Source organism: Suncus etruscus, chromosome 2 (genome assembly GCF_024139225.1).
Source record: "Suncus etruscus isolate mSunEtr1 chromosome 2, mSunEtr1.pri.cur, whole genome shotgun sequence".
NCBI classification, from domain to species: Eukaryota; Metazoa; Chordata; class Mammalia; order Eulipotyphla; family Soricidae; genus Suncus; species Suncus etruscus.
In genome coordinates, this window is record NC_064849.1 from 28,349,979 (window position 1) to 28,368,372 (window position 18,394).

The 18,394-nt window shown below is 39.5% G+C and overlaps 1 protein-coding gene across 1 annotated transcript in view; it reads right to left on the minus strand.

Annotated features, from left to right (window-relative positions):
* The window catches only part of SGPP2 (sphingosine-1-phosphate phosphatase 2), a 123,860-nt gene that overhangs the window by 97,085 nt on the left and 8,381 nt on the right, over positions 1-18,394 (minus strand). Inside the window, exon 3 of the mRNA XM_049768171.1 lies at positions 11,219-11,234. Within this exon, the coding sequence (XP_049624128.1) occupies positions 11,219-11,234 (16 nt within the window). The remainder of the gene's footprint in view (positions 1-11,218; positions 11,235-18,394) is intronic.

Here is an 18,394-nt window from a genome sequence, read left to right on the forward strand (position 1 = left end):
TTCAGGACAGGGAGCTTGAATGTCATGTTTTAGTGGAATCCCTGACCTCTGGTACTCTGGTCTTTGCTCTGCTCCCATATTACACACATCAAAATGGTACTTGAATGAGTAGAGAAATGAAAACTTTGTATGCAAGCACACACACACACACACACACACACACACACACACACACACACACACACACACACACACACACACACACTCCAGATGGAAAGGACCTCAATGACCACCAGGGAAGGAGCAGGGGAGAAATTCACACACAGGACCCTACTCCTAGACTCTAGAGTCTCACATTGCAAGTGTGAGACTTGAATCCTCTCAAAAGAATACACCTTTTTGAGAGTGTAGTTAGCAAAAAAGGCTTCACTAGGGAGGCCACATTTTAGATTTTTAGATATTTTTAACTATAGAGAAACCAGAGCCACATAGAGTACTTCTAACATTTGGTGACACTCAGGCCCAGAAGTATTGAGGATGGAGGTTGTGGTCTTGGACATGGAAGGCCTGCGCTCTACCACTTGACCCATCTCCTTGATTTGGTCTATGTTTTAAAAATTCCATTGCATGGCCCAATTGGTTTATTTTTAGAGCAGAAACTTTACCTGTTATATAGTTTCTCAAGTAAAATGCCTAACATTCCAATAGAAGAAGATCAGTCACCAAGTCACAAATTTGTCTGTGCCTTTGTTTCTTATAATCTACTACCAGGAACTATGAAAACACTGCCATCAAACCTTAGAAAAAAACTATCTGCTTCAAAGGCATTAAATTATGTATAAGTTTATAATATATTTGTCAGTTTTATTGAGATACCATAGTTGAAAATATAATTATACTTTTCATGTTCGTTATGTTTCAACACCTCACCCATCATCAGAGTTGAAGGTCATTTATAAGAAGTGAGTGTCATCACAAAAGTCTTGACAATCTTGAACTTCTTCCTTATTACCCCCAAAGCTACTATTTTATTTATTTAATTTTGTTGCACCTGGCAGTGCTCAGGGATCACTCTTGGCAGTGATCAGGGGACCATATGTGATGCCTGGGATCAAACCAGGGTTGGCTGCATGTAAAACAACTGCCATACCCTTTAAACTATCTCTCTGATCCTCAGTGCTATTGAAGTCCTAAAAGTGCATGGTAATGATATACCATCTACACAACCACCACCACCCCCATCTGATACCCCATTGGATATTAAAGTCTCCTCCTCCTCAATCAAAAGATGTACCTGCTTCCACTCAGGGTGATTTGTCCCAGTGTCTGACTCCAAAGGGACACTAAATAAATCTGACAATAGGAATAGCACCTACTAATAGCACCCACTCACTGGAAGGAATGTTCTCATATCTCTTTGACAGTTGAGATAGCTATTTCCCTTTTTAGTACTTTTGGTCTATTGGTAGTCAAAGAGAAAAATGTTCTTATTTTCATAAAAGAGATGCAAATTAGAAAAGGTTTCATATTTAATGTATCCAGTAGAGGGTCCTAAACTTATTTAACCCACCACCCCTTCAACAGAAAAAAATTCACTCAACACTACTGCCTGGAAATCTGAAAATAAAAGAAAGCAATCTTTGAATTATATGTAAGGATTTTTTTTTTATTTTGGTTTTTGGGTCACACACAGCAGTGCTCAGGAGTTACTCCTGGCTCCATGCTCAGAAATTGCTCCTGGCAGGCACGGGGGACCATATGGGACGCTGAGATTCGAACCGATGACCTTCTGCATGAAAGGCAAACACCTTACCTCCATGCTATGTCTCCAGCCCCTATATGTAAGGATTTTAATACCCCCCCATTATCCCAGTGTTTGGGGTAGAGTTATCACTCATGTTGGGAAACACTTTGTTCTAAAGAAAATGCCATCAGAGAGGTAAATTAAGAGAGGCTGCTTAAAGGAATATGACCAGGGGCTAAATAAGATATTTTGGTGGGTAAGATACTTGCCTTGCACTTGGCTGACCTGTGTTTGAAAATCTCTGAAACCACCTATGTCCTCTCAGCACTGTCAGGTGTAATCCCTGAGCAAAAAAGCCAGGAGTAACCTTGAATATTGTCAGGATATCCCCCAACCAAACCAAATAAAATGAAATGAAATAATGAAAATGAAATACATGACCACAAAATGTGTGTCTCCTTCAGAAATTACCCTTATGGTAACTACCCTTATGTAAGAATCCATTGAAGGGAGGGGAAGGATTTGGGTCTTACTCCTGACTCTGCCATCCACTAACCATGGAATCGATGAAACATTGGCTTGCAAAACTATTATCCTCCACTATAGTCCTTTGGATATTCCCTCCCCACTGTGACCTCCCTTTCCATACTATCCTCACTTATGAAGACAGAATCTAAGAGACTTTTAATTTGATTTAGTCTATTCCTTTACTTCTCCAGATCCCACCTATGTATGAGATTACTTAACATTTCTCCTCTTCTGACTTCTTTCACCTAGCCTGACACCCTTTAGTTTTCTATCTATGAGATAGTAAAGCCAAGATTTCCCTTTTTCTCATCACTAAGCAACTTTCCACTGTGTACACAGGCCACAATTTCTTTATCTGTTCTCTGTCACCTGAGTTGTTTCCAGATTTCAGTTGTTGTAAATAATGCTGCAATAAACTTAGGTGTCAGATGACTTTTGTTTGTTTCTGATAGATGTCTATGAATAGAATAGTTGAATTTTTTTCTGTAATTTCTGTTTTAACCCCAGAATAATAGAAGGTCTCCACTTTTGAAACATATCAAACTAATGTTTTATGAGGCTGAGGGCATGATTACTTTTCGATGGCAGACATTAAATCGAGGCCATTTTGCCTTTCTTGGTATTAAACTGACTAGAGAGCTTCTGGTTTTTCAGATAAATTCTACTTCTTCAAGTCTGTGTTTGAACTTGGAGAACTGCTTCTCTCTCTCAAAGTGACCTGACCAAGCTTCCTGTGCTTGTAATATGATCCATAGAGAAGCACTTATTTTGGCTGATGCACATTTGGTTTGCAGAATTTTCAGTCAGAGAGATTTGTACAATAAGGATTTTAAAATAGCATTAATATATACAATATTTAATATGTAATATTAATATGCAATTGCAATTTTGTGTGTGTCTTCTTTCACTTTAAAATTACTTTAGGAGGGGGCTGGAAAGATAGCATGGAGGTAAGGTGTTTGCCTTGCATGCAGAAAGATGGTGGTTCGAATCCCGGCATCCTATATGATCCCCTGAGCCTGCCAGGAGTGATTTCTGAGCCTAGAGCCAGGAGTGATCCCTGAGCGCTGCCGGGTGTGATCCAAAAACCAAAATATAAAATAAAATAAAATTAATTTAGGGGCCAGAGAAATAGTAGAGTAGGTAAAATACTAGTCTTGCTGGTCTTCCAAGTGATCCCTGGGCACAGGGTATATGTATATGCTTCAGAGTAACCCCTAAGCATAGCAATTGTGATACAACTACTTCAGCCCTCACCCCACAAATTTGTTGACAGAATTGTCAAACTACCCAGATTTTCTTGCCCTTTTGAAACAACAGCTGGCAACCATGTGCATTCCCAGCAACCTTGCAATCAGAAGCTGCTCATTCAAGTCCTCTTACCTGGCTTCTTCACTTTTACCTAAGAGTTTTAGTCCATAGTTAGTTAAACTAGTTTGTGTTCACATGTGTAAAAAGCTCCACATGTTGTAATCCCACCTGGGAGAAGCAGGTCTGGAGCAGAGACCACCGCAGGTAATAATCCAAATCTGGCTGAGGGGGAAACCTGTGTCTGGGGACCTTTTGACCTTGTAGAGCAAGAGGAAGAGGCCAGCTGAGCTTACAGTACTTTTTGAGAAATTAAGACCACCCCCATGGGCAGAGGGAGCAGAGAAACTCTTCTTGCCTTGGTGGATTTTTGATATGTAAAGATAAAACCATCTTTGTTTAGGGTGAAGACCAGTTAACCCAACCACGCATGTCATCCTCATCTGGAAAGCCAAACATCTACCATGGAAGTGTCAGAAAGCTTCTTGTCTGGGCTAAGATCTCCCTTTCCTGCACTGCTCACCCAGTCTTTCACAGAAGGTTCTCCAAAAGTACTGCATGGGATAAAGGGAAAAAGATGATAAGACAGTGAGCCTGGTTGGAAGGCAGCATCTGTCATAATCATATGTAAAAGAACATGCTTGCAAAAATTCCAGAGGTGGAATTCTATAACCTCTCTCTCTCTCTAATCCAGTCCTAATGTTCAGCAACCTTCACCACCAGGAAATTCTGCCATAAATAACCCAAATCCTTCATGCAGCTTAAACTCATTTCCTCTCCCTCTCTGCTCCCTGGAGACGGGGAACAGCTGGCCACCACTCTCTGTACCAAGTTCTTTGTCAACTGGATGATTGGCTTCTGGCTTTGGACCACCATCCTAATTAGGAGTTTGACCTGTTCCATATTGTGCTGTCCACAAAAGCATGTCAAAAGGGAAGATAAAACTTGGAACACACTGTGTTTCAGAATATGCCATCAGGGTCCCTGGCTTTCGCCATGCTACCAGGTTGCTCACAGTTTATAAACTTGAGAAAGTGTGGAGAATACAATTGTCCTTTCTCTGGCTAGTCCAGTCAAGTGAGCACTCTGCAAAGCAATGCAGATTCTCTGAAGGTGACAAGAAAGACTATACATGGGATGAGTGTATAGCAAGCACTTCCAGTCCATGCCCTCTTCTCCTCCCCAACTCAGTCTACTTTTCCTCAGAGACTTTCCAGTGCACATAGCTGGAAATTAGGATTGCTCCTATTCTGCTGATGAGGAAACTGCCACACTGGGGTAATTTGTCCAATGAGATCCACTGAGGAGTGGGAGAGTAAGAGTCTAGACCCAAGCTGTTGAGTCAAGAGCCTGCAACTCTTGTTTCCATCCTGCCCATAACTGAGATACTATTGAGTCCAAGAATCTCATAGCATGGGATCAGGAAACAGTGCTGCTTCATTTTAACAACTACTCTTGACTGAGAGAATAAGAACATTGGATGCCCTGCTCTAGTGCATAAAGCTCATAGGTGCTTAATGCCACTGAAATGAAATTCTCCTTAGGTACAGGGTCCTCCATGATGATTTCAGTCAGAAGCAAATATTAGGGTCCCCCAATTTCCAGCCTATATGACCATTACAAAGCACATACTCCACAGCCCAATATGGATTGATGGTCAGGTTCCATCTGGACACATTGAGCACCTATCCATCTTTTCCAGTGTCCTGTGGTGGTGGCTGAGTGGGAAAAAATGTTAGGGAGATGGGCAGAGCTGCTTCCTAGAGGTAGAGATCTATATTACACCTTCTTCCCCCACCCCTTCACCTCAGCCTCTGCTATCCCTTAAAGAACAGAAGCCAGACCAGCTAGACAGTTTTCACTATTAAAACTATATGTGACAGCAATATTTGTGGTCCATCTGCTTGGGGTTTAGAGGGGAATCTCCACTCCAGGTGAAGACAGGGTCCTGTAGCGGCAATCCAATAGTATTGTCATTTAATCTGAAAAGACTATTCCTGCAATGGTGCAGGGTGCAAGGCATCTGCCTTGTGCATGCTAGCCTATGACGCACTGTGGTTCAATCCCTGGCATCCCATATGGCCCCCCAAGCCAGGGACAATTTCTGAGTGCATAGCTAGGAGTAACCCCTGAGCATCACCAGGTGTGCCCCCCCCCAAAATGAGACTATCCCCTCTGTGGGACTTTTTATTTGGGAGTGGGGGTTACAGTGCTCAGGGCTTGTTCTACTTCTGGCTCTGTACTAGGGATCACTCCAAATGGTGCTAGGAGATTGAGTCAGGGTTGGTCATATGCAAAGCACCTTAACCCTTGTCCTATATCTGTTCTCCATCTGGGGTTCTTTAAAAATAGCCTCATCGTCCTAATTACTGCATGTCAAAGTATGGTAAAGGATCCTTCTTTCCTGAACAGATCAATGTTTTCAACCACGGTACATAGGGCCTGCCTATGTGTCCCCAGAATTTTCTTTTACAGATGTAAATAGGAGACCACAGCACAAGACTAGGGAGGCACTGATAGGCCAGGGTAGGGGACTGCAGAAAAGAAAACAAGGTGGGAAAGGAACCGTGGTCAACAATAGCTGAGAAACCCTGGGATAGCTAATACTCTCAGACTGGGTGAGGGCCCAAATTTTTCTAGTCTAAACATCATATGACATAACTTTTTCTTTTCTTTTCTGTTTTGTTTTTGTTTTTGGGTCACACCTGGCAGCGCTCAGGTGTTACTCCTAGCTCTACCCTCAGAAATCGCTCCTGGCAGGCTCAGGGGACCATATGGGATGCTGGGATTTGAACCACCGACCTTCTGCATGCGAGGCAAACACACTACCTCCATGCTATCTCTCTGGCCCCAGTGACATAACATTTTCTTACTTCTCAAGTGCACAATTTATTTCTCATCTTTGTATCCTCTTCATTATGGAATCTGTATTATAAGTCGCCGAAGAAGAGGAGGGCCCAAGGAATTTTTTTTTCATATAATGCTCATATTTCTTGTCTTCTAATCACTGAGAATATCAGCTATACCTGAAATTATACAGTGGTCAGTTTCAAATCCTCCTCATGGTTTCATTAGAAATCTGAGAAGTTCTTTCAAAGAATCTGTCTAGAGTTTTCTTAGGTGGGTAATCAGGCTACCTGAGAAAGGAAGAGTGGAGTAGTGATAAACTGAAAATTTGTCCTCCAACTCTCTTATCTGTTTATCTGTCTTCCAGACAGATAGGGACTCTTCAAGTGCCTGGGGCAGCAGATACATTCATCTAACCTGGGGTCAGGCAGATCATTAGTGCTGCATACATATTAGTCAAACAGCAATGCCTCTCACTCCATACTTTAACATCATGGTATGAAGGCAAGCAGGACTTGGGAAAGCATTTTTACAGCAAATACTTGAGTGCCATTAGCAACATCCTAAAGAAAGAATGTGAAAGTCAATCTGCTGTAATGCAATCACTTAAAGCATGAAATTGACACAAGTGGTATGGGAGAGACTTTCTGAAATGGAATAAGAGAGCAGATTTGCACTGTCTATATTGTCCAACACTTCCCTGCCCCGGGCTACACTTGGATGACATGTTGTAGATGAAATACAATAGGAACACTCCTACCAGTCACAAAAAGAAGTAGCATCAGCAATGCGAGTGGAAGAACTGATGGTAGAAATAGTTTTTGAGGGCTAGATGCCAGCCACCATGTGTTTAAGACTCCCAGTGGGACCTTAGTTAGATCTCAGAACTTTTGGAGGCAGATACAATCCTTTCTCTCATTTCACAGCGTTGGATACCAAAGCAGGAAAGGTAATGTGATCTCTCTACAGGGACATGGTTTGGAAGTGTACAGAGCGAGACATCACTTGCATCCATTCATTATGTTGCCTCTCTTTCAGATTAGCATCAGACTAGAATATAACAAACCTCTGTCTAGGGTCTATGTAGACATAAAGGGCTCACCACAACCTACACCGTGCAGCCTACTGAGTCCAAAACCCAAGACCAATGCTTACAAAGATACAAACTGTACATCAGAATATAATGATAATTCCAGGTCCTGGTATGGCACACTAGTTTGAAAAGCCCTAGGAAATGATATTTCTGATTTCTGGCAATTTGTTCTTTCTACACTGAATCTTTTACTTTAATAATAAAATTAGCTGAACATTTGAACATTGATTCACAGGGAAAACACATGTATACTTGGATTTCATATGAAAATCACCTTCATGGGGCCGGGCGGTGGCGCTGGAGGTAAGGTGCCTGCCTTGCCTGCGCTAGCCTAGGACGGACCGCGGTTCGATCCCCCGGCGTCCCATATGGTCCCCCAAGAAGCCAGGAGCAACTTCTGAGCGCATAGCCAGGAGTAACCCCTGAGCGTCACAGGGTGTGGCCCAAAAACCAAAAAAAAAAAAAAAAGAAAATCACCTTCATGTGACAATTACTATTCTAGTGATATACTTTCAGTGTTAACACTGTGCGAAACATGGAAACATGGGAAATGACATGATTGAATAGTTGGAGTCTTTAATTTCAGGTTTGTTTTTACAGGCTCCTCTTTTGGAGGATAGATTGATTCTTGCAGTAGTTGTGTTGAGTCTTTGGAATACTGATCCCTATGTGACTGCCTATTCTGAGGAAGTTGGGGGGTGAAGAGTACTCTTAATTAGATCTTCCCAATAAACCCCATTATGTTACAGGGGACTCAGGCTATAAGATACACCAGAGGCTCAGGAGTATAGAAATACCTGCAAAAAGAAACTACCTTTTAAAATAATTTTGGATTGCTTTCCCAATAAACTAGATATTTAACAGGTGCAAGGGTGTTTAAAAACTAGTAATTTTTAAGAGCACTGGTATCCAATATTCATATACAAATGAAAATAAAATGCACAATAAGGTTGTATAATGGTATCTGTGACTAGGAAAATTATCATCCAGAACCAGAGAGATAGTATAGGCATTTTCTTATTTTTTGGGGGGGCCACACCTGGTGACACTCAGGGGTTACTCCTGGCTATGTGCTCAGAAATTGCTCCTGGCTTGGGGGACCATATGGAATGCCAGGGGATCGAACCACGGTTCGTCCTAGGATGGCGTGCGCAAGGCAGACACCCTGTGCCCTACACTACCACTCTGGCCCCCAAGTATAGGCATTTTCTGACCCTAGATTGATCCACATTAGCACTTAAGGATCTTGAGCACTACCATCAATGATCCCTAAGCACAGAGCCAGCAGTAAGGCCTTAGTTCTGTTGGATGTAGCCCCAAAACCAAATACACAATACATATACACATATAAACCTGATCTATCATCAAAGTGAAAATACAGAAGTATGAAGTAATATTCTTCTAAAATACACTGGCACAGAGTCTTTGATTACATCATGACAAAGGCTAAGTTTATTCCATACCTGGAAAGTTGATTCATCAAAGAAAATCTCCTTAACTTATCCTTTTACAAGATTAAAGTTTAAACAACAATAACAACCAAACACAGATCCTCTCATTAAAATAAACGAATTCAACTCAATTCAAACAATTTATGAGATTATCTCTTGGTTGCAAACAAATTGTAAAAGGAAGAAAGATGTCAAATATAATATACTATGGTGAAACAGTCTTATTGCCTTAAAAACAAGAACAAGACATGAATACTTGCTATCATCCTTTCTAATCAACATCATTTCAAAAATCCATGTTTGTGGAGACAGGCAGGGAATGGTGATGAGTGAGAAAAGCTTCAAAATTTAAAAATAAGAAATAAATTGCTTTTTTGTTTTGTTTTTGTTTTTTTGTTTGTTTTGTTTTTGGCCACACCCAGTTACACTCTCGGGTTACTCCTGGCTATGGGCTCAGAAATTGCTCCTGGCTTGGGGGACCATATGGGATGCCAGGGGATTGAACTGCAGTCTGTCCTAGCTAGCTTCTGTTAGGCAGATGCCTTACCGCTTGTGGTATTCTGGACCCAATAAGCTGCTTTTTAATATCATTTTATGATAAATATAAATAAATAATAAATGATTTGAAGTAATAGAATTCAGGCATGGTTGGTTACGTTCCAATTTACTAACTCCAAGAACCAATTTTAAAATATTATAATAGCTTAAGAATATATCTAGGAAGAAATTCAATAAAGAGGTGCAAGAGTTCATGATGAAAATGTTTACTCTCCCAAAAGCTGTTTTATAGGATAAAGTAAAGAGAAAACTCAGGATAAAAGAGATTATATCAGAATCTTAATTTCCCTCAAATTAACCCACAGATATGATACAACTTCAATCAAGTCATACTAAAATTAATATCACTACAAATTATATTATTTTAGGAAAGTAAAAAAAGTTATGTTCCTAGAATATTTATTACTGAGCCAGAAAGATAGTACCATAGGTAAGGTGCTTGCCTTGCATGTGCCTAACTGAAATTGAATCCCCAAAACTCTGTTCCCTGAGAATTACCAGGTGTAATCCCTGAGCACAGAAATAAAATTAAATCCTGAGCACAGTCAGGTGTAGCTCTCAAACAAAACCCAACAAAATAATGCTCACTATTTGTTTACATTTTTGTATTCTATTGTTAGAGAGGCTATCTCCTATGGCATTTTTTTTTTTTTTTTTTTTTTTTTGGTTTTTGGGCCACACCCTGTGACGCTCAGGGGTTACTCCTGGCTATGCGCTCAGAAGTTGCTCCTGGCTTCTTGGGGGACCATATGGGACGCCGGGGGATCGAACCGCGGTCCGTCCTAGGCTAGCGCAGGCAAGGCAGGCACCTTACCTCCAGCGCCACCGCCCGGCCCCTCCTATGGCATTTTGGACGGCTAGATGTTCCCAGGATTTAAGCCAAGGCATTCATACATAAGCCAGGTTCTCTATCAGTTGAATCACATCATTGGTTTAGAATATTCAATACTTTTTTTAAAAGAAAGTATCCATTCACTTAATTTTTGAATTAAGTAATTAATTTAGTTTTTGTAAATTTATAAAACTCTTATCATGGAACTAACAAGCAAGTCAAACACTTGGCAATTGTAATTGTGACTTCCTTATTCTAAAATTCTATTCTAAATTCCTTTATTTTAGCTACTGTCATCAAATAAGAATTAACTGAAATTCTCTTTTCTGGATATTGCCAACAGAGGAACTTACTAAAACCACTTAAAATTGTTTGGAACTACAATGTAAGAGAGAACTTTCAAAATGACTTATAAAGAAACAACAAAAAATATTTGCCAAGAAATGACTGATGACTGGGGTGATGTCAGGATCTGCTTCTTTTAAGACTTTTCTAGCTGCCTAATAATTCGTATTTGGCTATGAGTAGGAAAAGACTTTTGGTGGCCAAATTTAGTACACTAAGACCTTCCCCTGAGATCAAAACATACAGCAGTTGTTTTTTGTTTTTTTTTTTTTGTTTAGTTTAGTTTTGTTTTGTTTTTTGCCTTGCATATGGCCAGCCCGGGTTATATCCTGGGCATCCCATATGGTCACTTTCCCCAAACCCCAAACTCACCAAGAGTAAGTCCTGAGTGCAGAGACAGGAGTTATCCCTGCATATTTCTGGGTATAATCCAAAAGTCAAATAAATCTAATTATTGATGAGATCAGAGTGACTATATAGCAGGTAGGGTGTCTTGCACTTGGCTGACCAGGGTTTAATACCCGGCATTCCATATGGTTCCCCAAGTACCAGCAGGAGTAATTTCTGAGCACAGAATTAGAAGGAATTCTTGAGTAATGCTGGATGTGGCCCCAACTCTGCACTCAGGAATCACTTGTGGTAAGTTCAGGGAACCATATTGGATGCCATTATTTAAAATGAGTATATTGTGTGCAGAGAAAGAGCCCTTCTCCTTGTACTACTGTGCCCTCTCTGGAAAAGAATATATCATAAAATCTTGGCATTTTGTGTACTTGTTTGGCAGGCTTCTTATTTCACAAAGGGTTTCTATGCAGAAAGCTGGAGGGAGTCAGTCTATCTCATTGCAGAAGGCTTTGAGTACTTCTCACCAATTACCTATTCTTTCCAAATGAAGCTAAGAAAAATAGTTGATTTGGAGCCTTAGTTACAAAGAAGTCTGTTGCAATGTTAAAAAATCTTATATGGAAAAATGCTAGTAAAATTATTAACAATTTTCCACAAAAGTCTTAAATGATGAAGAATTTTTTGGTAGTCAAAATGGTTTATTTTTTTCCTAAGGATTTACCTACTATATTCCTATTATAGAAAATACAAGAAAAATATAAAGAAGAAAATGAAAGTAAAAATAAAGATGATAAAGGAACAGAAACATTTTGTTCATCCTTCCAGATCTTTGCAGATAGTTTCAATTATGTACCCATGCAGTTTAAACGTGCAAATATACAACCTACTACACATACTATTTTAAAACTTGTATGTGTTTTCAACTCTAGAAATAAAAATTTTGTTAAGTTTTAATTACTTTCAGGTTATCCTTTGGAATCTGGGATTCAGTTTACTCCACGGTAGAACATAGTTTTATATTATGGGCTGGTCCTTTTGGCCCTCATCTCTATAGTCTATGGGTATTATTACCATTATTTTTCTTAAATCCCACAGATGAGTGTGGCTATTCTGTGTCTCTCTCTTTTCTCTGACTTACTCAGCATAATAGTCTCCATGTCCATTCATGCATAGGCAAATTTTATTACTTCGTCTTTCTAACAGCTGCTTAGTATTTCATTGTGTATATGTACCACAGTTTCTTTAGCCACTCATATGTTATCAGGCATCTTGATTGTTTTCAGATTCAGGCTATTGTAAATAGCACTGCAAAGAATATAGGTGCGAGGAAGGCATTTTTGTATTGTGTTTTTGGGTTCCTAAAGTATATCCCTAGGAGTGGTATAGCTGAACCATCTGGGAGATCAATTTCTAGATTTTTTTTATTAGTTTTTGGGTCACACTGGCGGCACTCAGGGGTCACTCCTGGCTCTGTGCTCAGAAATCGCTCCTGGCAGGCACATGGACCATATGGGATGCCAGGATTTGAACCACTGTCCCTCCTGGATGGATCGGCTGTGTGCAATGCACAATCCTTCTGCTGTACTATCTCTCTGGCTCCAATTTCTAGTTTTTGAGGAATCTCCATATTGTTTTCCAGAAAGGCTGGACTAGATGGCATTCCCAACAGTAGTGAATGAGAGTTCCTTTTTCCCCACATCCTTGCCAGCGCTGATTGCTCTTGTTCTTTGTGATGTGTGCCAGTCTCTGTGGCATGAGATGGTACCTCGTTGTTGTTTTGATTTGCATCTCCCTGATGATTAGCAATGTGGAGCATTATTTCATGTGGCTTTTGGCCATCCGCATTTCTTCTTTGAAGAAATGTCTGTTCATTTCTTCTCCCCATTTTTTGATGGGTTAGATTTATTTTTCTTGGTAAGTTCTGTCAGTACCTTGTATATCTTAGATATTAGCCCCTTATCTGATGGACATTGGGCAAATAGTTTCTCCCATTCCATGGGCGGCCTTTGTGTCCTAGTCACTGTTTTCTTTGAGGTGCAGAAGCTTCTCAGTTTAATGTAGTCCCATTTGTTTATCTCTTAATAAGCACTTTCTGGGTGTTAAAACTAGCTGTGGCAGAAAGATGTGAACTAGGAGGTGTAGTGTGTTGATCCCCTGGTGAATAACTTGAAACTACCTTTAATTATAAAGGTGAATTGTATTCTTTAATTGAGTTGCTTTGTTACAGCCTCAATATTTGGAGTAAAGTTAAAAAAGAAACATTTTAAAAAATTTAAATACTTCATTTAAATAGTATTGTGTAAAAATAGTATACATTTAATGTGTTCATCATTAAAAATCAACATCCAACATCTATATATTTGTTAACAAAATCAAGTATTTCTTTAGGTTTTCAAATATAAACCAACTATAGAACTCACCCCCCCCCCCAATTTGTATTGCAATAACATGAGTTACAATAGTTTTCATATTATTGTTCCAGACTTGCAATCCTTCTTCCCACTTCTACCACTAGGGTATCAAAAACATGCCACCACTGTCCCACGGTGTCTTCTCCACCATAGGGACTTTCTTTAAGATAAGGAAGAGTGGAGTCTCTTAAGATAAAAGAGAAAATTGCATAAGGTGTAAGAGTAAAGAAAACAGGCGTGGATTTTCTGTTGTGATTCAGTGTGTGATCTGCAAAAAATGTTTCATTTTGATATGTAAGCCACTATGATCAAAAAAAATTATATTAAATAAAAAGAAAGAAAGGTTAAACATAAATGGAATATCTGCATATTTACAAAGTAAAAACAATCATGTCATAAATATCTATACAATCAATAGGAACAGACAAAAAATATGGCAGTTTGGAATGCTGTGTTCAAATGTAAGAATCAGATTCAATAAATAATTCTAGTCTGGTGTATATTAAAAAATATTATGTTATATATAATATTTGTCTCTAAGTCAACTGGTATAATAAAGTGCTTGTTGTGCCAAATAAAAAAAAATGTTTCATTTTGAACTTCTAGTGATCCCTCTTGTTTCCCCAATGCTTTTTTAGCAAACCCTTGCCCTGTCCTTGGGGCCCTAATATGCCACTGCCATGTCAGCCTATTTATTAGCCAATGCCACAGACTCATTTTCCTCTCAAAAGAAAGGCAAACTAAGCTGCAAAAAACTCATGGGTACGCACAACTAAGAGCTCTATAATATCTCAAGAGGCTGGTGGAGTAAAGCACCCACACTGACAAAAGCCTCAGCACCTGTACACAACCCTATAATCCTTGCCACATCAATGGCCCAACTTCACTCCCTTTATGCTGATATCTGAAGAAACATCTAACTGAAAAAATTCCAAGTACGTTGGCTTTGGGGCTGAGAACTCTGGAGTCTACTCAGAGTCAATGTAGGCAACCTCCCACAGTCCCTCTGTACTTCTGGAAGCTCCAGCAACCAATAGCCGATGCCCTGTCAGTTCATAAGCCTACCTCTGGAATTACTAGAAACTGCAGCCAATACATTGCCACACACCACCTCCAAAATTTTCAATGCTTAACTGATAATGCTAAGGTTTGCTGAAATTAAGAAACCAAAGTTAGTGTTCAGCTAGATATTTTAATTTACTCTATCCTCCTAAACTTTCTATAGCCTTCCTGTATTTCTAGCCTTGCAATAGTCACTAGGTAGGTTTTCCTTTCTTTGATTTGTGGGGGAAGTCAGCTATGTTTCTGACCTTGAGGGCACCAGGGACATGAGGGAAAAGAAAAAAAATTTTTTTCAATGCTGTATCCCAGTAGAAATGCACCAAATTAAATGCAAAATTATCATAGATGCTCAACAAACAAACCAACAACATTAAGTTCCACTAGCAACAAACAACTTGTAAACCTTCAGACAATTACTTAATGACCTCATTATGATATATGACAAATTAAAAAAAAATTTTTGTTGTTGTTGTTTTTTCGGGCCACACCTGTTTGATGCTCAGGGGTTATTCCTGGCTAAGCACTCCTGGCTTGGGGGACCATATGGGATGCCGGGGGATCAAACCGCGATCCTTTCTTGGCTAGCGCTTGCAAGGCAGACACCTTACCTCTAGCGCCACCTCACCGGTCTCACCTCACCGACCCCTGATATATGACAAGTTTGACTATTTTTCTTTTAGTGAAGTTTTTTTTGATAATTTCATTGCCATTTAGTTATAATAAGCACTATTAAGTAAATTATTTGTACCTGACACAAAGGGGACAGGCTTGGGAGAAGATGGGAAACTGGGAACAATGGTGGAGGAAATGTTATACTGGTGGTAGAATTAGTGTTGGAACATTAAATGCCACAACTGTATTCTGATCAACTTTGAAAACTATGGTTTTTAAATAAAGTAATATTTTTTAAAAAATAAATGAAATACTTATATTTAATATCTGAGAAGAGAGTGGTACCTTTGATCACATTTAATCTCAAATTAATCCTCTATTTAGAGTGATATAACACCTGTGCAAAGTAAACCTCTAAAGTTCTATTTGGGGATCTGGAAACAAGCTCATTGCGGGGCATTTGCCTTGCAGACCTGAGAATGAGGATGTGATCTCTAGTGACCCGATAAGCTAACTGTGACTCCAGTAGCCCTGATTTTGGGGATCCCTGGCACCATCATCAAGTGTGCAGCTTCCTATATGCACAACAACCAATGTGCATGTCCCTGATAAAAATTCAAAATGCAATGTGTGAACTCTGAATCAGTATGTATGGTCAACATGAGTTGACCACATATGGTCAATCACCAGCATCCGTCAAGCCCACCAAGATGGTTCCTGAGTGGAAAGCCAGTAGTAATCCATGTGCATCACCTGCAATGATCTCAAAACCAAAATGAATAAATAAATAGATCTTAACCTAAATAACTTCTTATTATAGGCCGCATTTTTATTATTGACCATATAACTTATTATTGGGCACAGTGCTCAGGGAACCATGAAGTGCTAGGGATCAAACACAGTTCCTCATTTTCAGAATTGCCTTGGGATTCTATTTGATGCTAACCTTTGGAGAACACAAGCCAAATGTTTATAGAAGGGGCTGAAGCAATAGCACAGTGGGTAGGGCATTTGATTTGCATGCAGTTGACCCATGTTCAATCATCGGCATCCCACATGGTCCCCCAAGCCTGCCAGGACTGATTTCTGAGCCCAGAGCAAGGAGTAACCCCTGAGAGCCATCAGGTGTGGCCCCGATAGCAAACAAACAAAAAGTTCATAGGAGTTTTCTGATGTTTTTAAATTTTTATGAAGCCTGAAATTACTTCAAAATTAAGAAAAATGAAAGACATTCTTGCAATAATAAATTTCAGACACAAAAGAGAAAAGAGCTGGAAGTTTCAGCTCACCTCGGGAAGCTCACCACAAAGAGTGATGAGTTTAGTTAGAGAAATAACTACATTTTGAACTGTCCTAATATTGAGAATGTATGAGGGAAATGCAGAGCCTGTTTAGAGTATAGGCAGGGGTCGGGTGGGGAGGAGGGAGATTTGGGACATGGGTGATGGGAATGTTGCACTGGTGATGGGTGGTGTTCCTTTTATGACTGAAACCCAAACACAATCATGTATGTAATCAAGGTGTTTAAATAAAAAAAATAAATAAATAAAAAAATTGAAGACAAGTTTTGATGCTATCCTTCAGCCAAAGAAGCCCAAATGTCTGTAAATAGTAGAAAGGGCAAAGTGTCCTCTTTACTGTAATGCACGCTACATGGTACCAAAGTGAAGAATTGTAACTGCACATTCTAGATGGTTATGGACAAGAAAATATGACACTGTGTCATGGTGATAGCAGGGGATGACCTGGGATGACACTGAGTGTGGACTAGTTTTATATTATTACCTGCATGGTATCTTTAGGAACACAGATATTCAGTCAAATTAGTCAGGTTATACATTTAAGATCTATGCATGCACTAGACTATGAATAACTAACTTTGAGATTCATGGCAATTAATTTTTTAAATGAAAAGAAAAAGAGAATAAAAATTAAGATGGTGCTCAATGCTTATAACAAACTGAACTTTCTTTTGGGAACAATAATTTAAATACATATTATCTTTCTAGCTCCAAATATACAGATTCCATAAGGGAGCAATCCTATTCTAGTAGTCTGCACAATAAGCAGCATCTCTGGGGTATATTTCTAAGACCAGCCATTTTGCCCTATTTTCATCAACCTATAGAAGGCTTCCTTTGTTGTTTTGTTTTGTTTTGGCTATATCCTGTGGTACTCAGGGGCTACTCCTGGCTCCACACTGGCTAATCAATTCTGGTGAGTTCCAGGTACTATATGGGATGCTGGGATTGAAACCAGATCAGTTGCATGCAAAAAGCCCTACCCTCTGTCTTTTCTCTGGCCTGAGAAGTTGCCTCTGAATCCAGGATTGAACATACTCCATTTAGTTCATAGACTTAAGAAATAAGGCCCCTAATTCTATAGAGAGGAAAATTTTCCCATTTCAAAATAGTTTAACAAAAAAAGTTGCTTTGGGGAAGAGGGTCTGAAGACAGACAGACAGACCAGAGGCTGCATTTTAAAAGGACATTTATATGTATTAAAATTCACCCATAAGACTCAGTGCAGTCCTTATCTCTTTTCCTCGTGTATATTTTAGAATGAGTAACAAACCCAGCAGCACCTAGTAACAATCTTTAAGCTTTGATGGGCCAAAATAAAGCCTTATAAATACCTTTATACTGATAAGGGCCTCAGAACTGGGCAGTGTTGCTTAGTGGAGGCAGCATAATGGTGCCTCCTTTACCTAAAGTTACCTTTCACTTCCTCCAACTGAAAAACAGATGTTCTCCCTTATTTCTTGTACATGCCATGCATGTCCATTGAAGCTTCCTCTGCTGCTTAGGGCCACTATTTTGCCTCATAAATAGGTACAGGTTTTCTGAAAAACTATAATATATTTCTAGTACTTGTACTATTATGTACACCATCCTAATGTACTATTGTATTATATGTATATTAAATGTACACTTCCACTTCCTCTCACTGATGCTTGTGCTACATTCTGTGATTTAGACATGCATCCCAACTTAGGTTTTCATTCCAATTTCCTGTCCATTTAGTTGGTCCTGTGATTTTTCAACAATAAATTCCATACATATTCTTTGCCATTAACTGTAGCCATGTCCTGAGAGACCTTCTGATCAGTGTCCCAGTTGCCAATTCTGAATTGACACCTGGGAGGAAATGGATTCCCAATCTAGAGAATGAAGTCCAAATTCTGCTATAAACCACATCCAGGCTTTTGGCTTAGAGCCCTGGCTGTCATCCCAAATTCCAGCCAGTTTTGTTTCAGCAGTTTCTTTAGGCAATCTGCCCTGAAGAGTCTTCTTTTGTCCTTCTATGTCCTCTTTCCAC